Raw genomic sequence first — 6,710 nt, forward strand, 5'->3', positions numbered from 1 at the left:
CGGTCTTATATATATACAAGACTACCCCAGTCTAGTAGTCTCCCGACATTTCATGAAGGTTCGAGAAAGAAATGGGGCGATCCGAGCATCACGTGACCTGCGTTGTTGTAACACTGCCCCTTCCTTAGTATTGTTCGTCCCGAACAATAGCCACTTACATTAAACCAACAGTCGCTCTGTAACAAACGCTATAATTCACAACGAACTTCTCACGTGCTCAACAATATTCTTACTCATTGCCTTACGTTGCTTCTTGGCCGGTCTTATATATATACAAGACTACTCCAATCTAGTAGTCTCCCGACATTTCATGAAGGTTCGAGAAGGAAGTGGGGCGATACGAGCGTCACGTGGCCTGCGTTGTCGTAACAATATTAAGGAAAGTACACCAAACAAACTGAAAACGTAAGAGATTTTAAAGTTAAGAATAAATCAAATTTTTAGAGTAACTGTAAAACCCTCGTCTCTGATCTAATATTTGAGCACAGTTTCATAATATTTCACAATCAGAGTGAGTGCAATCTGAAGAACCCCATATATGTATATTACAAAACACAATCACATCACAGTCAGTCCAGTGTTAAGAACCCCACATATATATATAAATCACAAAAATCTGTCTCTCTGTTTGTCCATTATGTAACTACTTCTACGTCGCTGAGCCAATCTCAACCAAACTTTGTTGGATCATAATTTGTAACAAGAGGCATGTTATTGCGGTTTCACAACCCTTCAACCCCGATTATTGTTATTTAGTATTTGTTATCTTTAACGTAAGTTAACGTTAACTACATTCATAGATAGCACTACGCCTTTACACCAAAAAAAAAAAAGCTGTTAAATTTTCTATAAAACAACATACACATAAAACTAATAAACTTCAACTTGAGATAACTTCTATATTTTGAATTTAGAAACATTAAATCCTCATGAATTAAACCAAGATTTAAATAATTCTACTGCTTTAAGTTTGGGTAATGATTAACTGTATTACTCATTTTTTATTTTTCGGTTGTTTTTCTTATATAAATAAGAAAATATGAAGTAATAGGAATAATAAAATAAAATGGATATATTTTCTAGAATTCTGTGGTAATTTAGATAATTTTTTTATTATTCTGGCACTAATATTTGTAACTTGTTTTTTAACAAGATTTATAAACTTAACCTTCTTAAAATAAGGGCAACAGTTAATGAAATTAACAAATTTAGTTTTAAAAATGATCATGCAAAACATATAGTTTTAGATATTGTGAAATACTAATTAAAAGTTAATAATTTCTCAAGCTTTTTATCAAGAATACTTTTGTATTGCTTTAATACGAGTGTGCGCGCCATCCTCATAGAGAGTGCTAGGGTGCTCTCCCGTAGATAACTTAATTAATATAAGTAATTCTGAGGTAAACAATTTGATTAACACTATTTATCTGGTAGAATTAGAAAATAAAACTACTTATAAGGTAGAGGCACATTATTTAGATATAGAAATTAAAATAATTAATCATGATATTAATTTGAATGGTTTTGATAAAAGAAAGATTTTTTTCTTTTCCAGTATACTGCCTAACCTTTCCTAATAGTAATATGTCATATTCTACTGTTATGAATATTATAACTTCACAGATGCTCTCAAATTCTGTAAAACTTTCTGATAAGTTACAATATTTCATGATTAATACAATGATATTAAGATTTCAGCTGTTAATGAAGTCTTAATTATGGGTGATTTTATTTTCAGGCATATAGATTGGGAAATGCTAACATCAAACCACAAGGGAGAAAGGTTTTTCGAAACTGTTCAGGGTGGCTTTCTTCACCAATTAGTCAAGGAACCTACTAGAAACAATGCTATCTTTGATTTATTGTTAACTTCAAATATAGAAAAAACCGAGAGGGTGGATATTGGGGAACATCTGGGTGCAAGTGATCATTGCTCTATTAAGTTCAATGTTTTGCTGCATATGGAGATAAGGAATAATGATATTTTGGTTACAAGTTTCAAAAAAGCAATTTTGGAAGGGTGCGACAAGAATTATCTGTTGTGAATTGGGCAGATGAGTTATATGGAGACACTGATCAAATGTTGAAAATTTGTAAAGATAAATTTTTAAATATCCAAGGTAATCATATTCCTTATGGAAAGAAAATGGTAGCTGCAAGTAAAAAACCAGGTTGGTTAACAACGAGTTTAAGAGATAAAATTAAAGAAAAGCATAAGAAATTTAAATTGACTGGTATGACATTAAGGGTAAACAAAATGTTAGGATAGGGGTAGGACCCTTAAGGGATGATAAAGGAAGGCTAGTATCTGATGATTATGAGATGGCTGGGTTATTAAATTTTGCTTTTTCTTTTGTTTTTACTTATCAAGATTTAAGCAGTATTCCACATCTTAAACAGTTGATAGATGGAAACAAGATGATTGCATTAATTATGAGCTGGTTAAGAAAAATTGGGAAGTTTAAAAAACGATAAGACCAGATAATATTTTCTCAGGGGTTTTGAAGGACGTTAAAGATTGGATATGTGTGAGCCACTTATTACTATATGTATCTATATGTACATATATGTATCTCACAGAACATAGTCACAGTCAGACCAGTGTAAAGACCCATATATGTATCTCACAGAACATAGTCACAGTCAGACCAGTGTAAAGACCCATATATGTATCTCACAGAACATAATCACAGTCAGACCAGTGTAAAGACCCATATATGTATCTCACAGAACATAATCACAGTCAGACCAGTGTAAAGACCCATATATGTATCTCACAGAACATAATCACAGTCAGACCAGTATAAAGACCCATATATGTATCTCACAGAACATAATCACAGCCGGACCAGTGTGATTATATTTATCTTTCAGATTATAATCACAGTAATTTCCTGGGTGAAAAGAACCATGCCTTGAAATTAATTAATAAAATCACCTTTCAAAATGATTTTATTTTTCTTTGTTTTAGCCTTCCCGTGAGTCACCAAACGTCCACATTGGGCTTCCCCAACTTTGTGTCAACTTCTGCAGGTACATCTCGAGAGACCAGCCCCACTTCTAGTTGTCGAAGGGCAAGGCTTAGCATTGTGGCAGAGAATAGCCACGTAGTGACCAATAACAGCAGCTTGGAAAGAGACTATAATAACGATATTGATTTCCATGATTCCGATGAACTTGTTGACAGTGGTGCAGAATACCCTCTTCTTCCAAGCATCAAAGTTACAATATTTTAAACTTTATCCAGGCAAGCTTGACTGGATTTAAACATGTCAACAAATAATTTAAAATTTATTACAGGTTGGTAAATATACAGTGCTTTAAGTTAGCCATTTACAAAAATATTAATCCCACCGTCCACATACATAGGACATTGTCTATACAAAGGGAGTATGGATTATAAGAAATGTTGTGCTTCTAGAATCTAAGAAAAATTTATTCTATTCACTGCTTTTTGGAATTGATTGTTTTAGTTTCTTCTGTTTTATGAAACCTACTTCACCAGAAACACTAAAATAGAACCACATTTTAATTCTCTGTTAATTAAGTTTTGTGTTCAATCTGTGTTTGTAAACCATACTGTGTGTTACATCAATCCTTGTGGGCTGGGTACTTTTTTATAATTACCCTTATTAAAATAAATTAAATTACCTTACAATCGCTACCCTGTGGTTTGGTTATTTTTTGTAGTTACCCTTGTTGATTCTATACCTTACAAAAGCCAACTTGATATGGATATTTTGTTGTAGTTACCCTTGTTGATTAAGTACTTTAATGTAGTTACCCTTGTTGATTACATACTTTAATGTAGTTACCCTTGTTGATTAAATGCTTTAATGTAGTTACCCTTGTTGATTACATACTTTAATGTAGTTACCCTTATTGATTAAATGCTTTAATGTAGTTACCCTTGTTGAGTTACATACTTTAATGTAGTTACCCTTGTTGGTTACATACTTTGATGTAGTTACCCTTTTCTGATTACATACTTTGATGTAGTTACCCTTGTTGGTTACATACTTTGATGTAGTTACCCTTTTTGATTACATACTTTGATGCAGTTACCCTTTTTGATTACATACTTTGATGTAGTTACCCTTTTTGATTACATACTTTGATGTAGTTACCCTTGTTGGTTACATACTTTGATGTAGTTAACCTTTTTGGTGACATCGTTTGATGTAGTTACCCTTGTTGGTTACATACTTTGATGTAGTTACCCTTGTTGGTTACATACTTTGATGTAGTTAACCTTTTTGGTGACATCGTTTGATGTAGTTACCCTTGTTGGTTACATACGTTTGATGTAGTTACCCTTGTTGGTTACATACTTTGATGTAGTCGCCCCTTTAACATGTCTATTTAGGTTTAACTACCTCTGTTGTTTATTACTTTTTAAGGAATTTCTTTGTAGGTCTCGGAGGTTCGTAATTCCTCTATGTTTGTCATTCTGAAATATACAGCTAACTTTTCAGGGTGAAGAGTAACTGTGATAGAATCCCCTTGTGCCTGAAAAACTGCCCCTAAATCTGATTCAAAAAACGTCACAGTATTATCCCTGATTAAGCTACTTACTGTGGTTACGATTTGGTGTCCTGTAGCTGCTATAAAGTGGTTAATAAGTCACTTTTTCTGAATGACCTTTTGATCAAAATTTAGCTGAATTATTTTCCTAAAAATTAAGGAACAGAAAAGTATGTTTCATGTAACGGTTAAAAAAATGTACGTTGTGAAAAACTTTAAATAAAAATTGTACTTTATGATATGGTTTGTTGATGTTGTTTTTACCTCAGTTTAAAAAATACTGTAAAGTCGTTCCCTCGTCAACTTCCAAAACTATATTTCATAGAATACAAGGAGCAAGAACTTTTGTAGTCTTTTATACTGAAAATACACACTTGCCCCCTTGTTTTTATACTGAAAATACGCACTTACCCCCCTTGAATAAGATAAGATACATGTTTAGAAAGGACTATATAATAAGGCAGAAAATGCTCTTTGATTTTATTCAAAGAGTATCTTGTTTTAGTTCAAAATCACTAAACCAATAACCTTGCTCTACAAAAAAATGTTATTTACTTAATCCAATGTCGAAAAAACAATTTCCAATAAGTAGGTGAAACCAAAACAACTATACGGGAACGTTTTAATAACCACAAATCAACAATCAAAACAAACAAAGAACTTCCGGTCGCAAAACACTTTAACGTGCCTGGACACTCTCTCTCTTGAAGGCATTAAACTGACAGGTATAGAAACAAATTTTACATCTAACAGAAACAGGGAAATTTAAAAACTTACTGGATAGAACTATTGAATATTGTAACGCCAAATGGCATCAATCTCGAACCCGGGATTGTTGACCATTCGCAAGTCTCTGAAAAGATTTTCAAAACTAAATTCATGATTAAACTTACTTTACATTATTAGGATCATTATTCCTTAAATTTATCTGTATTGGTTTGATTTCCTATATGTTGAGCTGCATTATTATTTTCTCTATTACCCATCACCTATTTGCCGTTATTTTATTATTATCTTGTCTTTATTGAAATTGGTTAACAATTCTTATAACTATTATCCCACTGAAGTCAGTTTACACACCTCTTTGGTACAAACTAAACCTGATACAAACAACTCTAGGTTATGATTGGCTAGTTCTTGAGGCCAACTCATATTGAACATCCGGTTTACGTGACGTCGACATCCATGCCTATATATTTCATTACGCTCATTAAACATAACCCTTCATTCTCCTGAAGAACAATAGTTGAAAAACGTTACAACTTTTGTAGGTGATCCTGTGTGCTAATTTCTGAACCAGAATTGTTTTAGTTTTCTTCAGACTTACCCTGGTCTAAAGGTTTTTAATAGATAGTGTGGAATTCACATGAAACCATATGGGGTTAGTAGTAGTTTCGTATGGTGTTTCTCACACCTCCAAATTCTTGTGGAGGTGAGTATCCGGGAGTAGGACTGGCGTCCTAGTCCGGACACCGGGTGAGCATGTATAGGTGTGACGGGGACTCGAACCCCGCGACCCGCAGATTGCGAGTCGAGTGCCCTAACCACCGGGCCACCATATGGGGTTAAAACATTATCTTGTACTAGCCGCCAAGTTTTCGAACCCCCTGTTATATGTGTGACGCTATTCATAGCACAGAATACGTCACCTCAGTGTTATGTAAAATTACCCCAATTTCTCCCAGCTTTCTGAAACATACATAATACATACATGTTATTTCGATCATTCCCATAAGTATCCTCACGTAGCGTGCTTGATGGAAGACTTGTAAGAAGCTGAACGATATCATTATAACACACAAACGATAGTTCGATATAGCATATTTTCGATGATAATTTTGCCCATCCTTCAAAATCATAATAATTGTTTTGCCAGTTTACAGTGTAATCTTTATTGTGAGAATACATTTCCCACACAACCTGTGTGTGTAGCCCTTATTTCATTTTTAACTATAATCTCATACTCAGTGCTGTTCTTACGGGCTTTAATTACTGTTCGTGATCAAAGTCGAATTAATGACCAAATTTGAAACATCGGAAGTGTCACAAACGTATCGCTAAAATATCTCGTGAATGCTGACGAAATAACTAAAGTGATATGTGTGTTTTTTTTCTCTTTTCTTTTTGGAATTTCGCGCAAAGCTACACGGGGGCTATCTGCGCTAGCCGTCCCTAATTTAGCAGTG

The 6,710-nt window shown here is 33.7% G+C and overlaps 1 protein-coding gene across 1 annotated transcript in view; it reads left to right on the top strand.

Annotated features, from left to right (window-relative positions):
* Positions 1–4,765, top strand: part of LOC111087358 (inaD-like protein) — a 23,112-nt gene extending 18,347 nt beyond the window's left edge. The window contains exon 7 of the mRNA XM_022393720.1: positions 2,972–4,765. Within this exon, the coding sequence (XP_022249428.1) occupies positions 2,972–3,236 (265 nt within the window). The 3' untranslated portion in view covers positions 3,237–4,765. The remainder of the gene's footprint in view (positions 1–2,971) is intronic.
* The last annotated feature ends 1,945 nt before the right edge of the window (positions 4,766–6,710 follow it).

Source organism: Limulus polyphemus, unplaced genomic scaffold, assembly GCF_000517525.1.
Source record: "Limulus polyphemus unplaced genomic scaffold, Limulus_polyphemus-2.1.2 Scaffold2050, whole genome shotgun sequence".
Taxonomy (NCBI): Eukaryota; Metazoa; Arthropoda; class Merostomata; order Xiphosura; family Limulidae; genus Limulus; species Limulus polyphemus.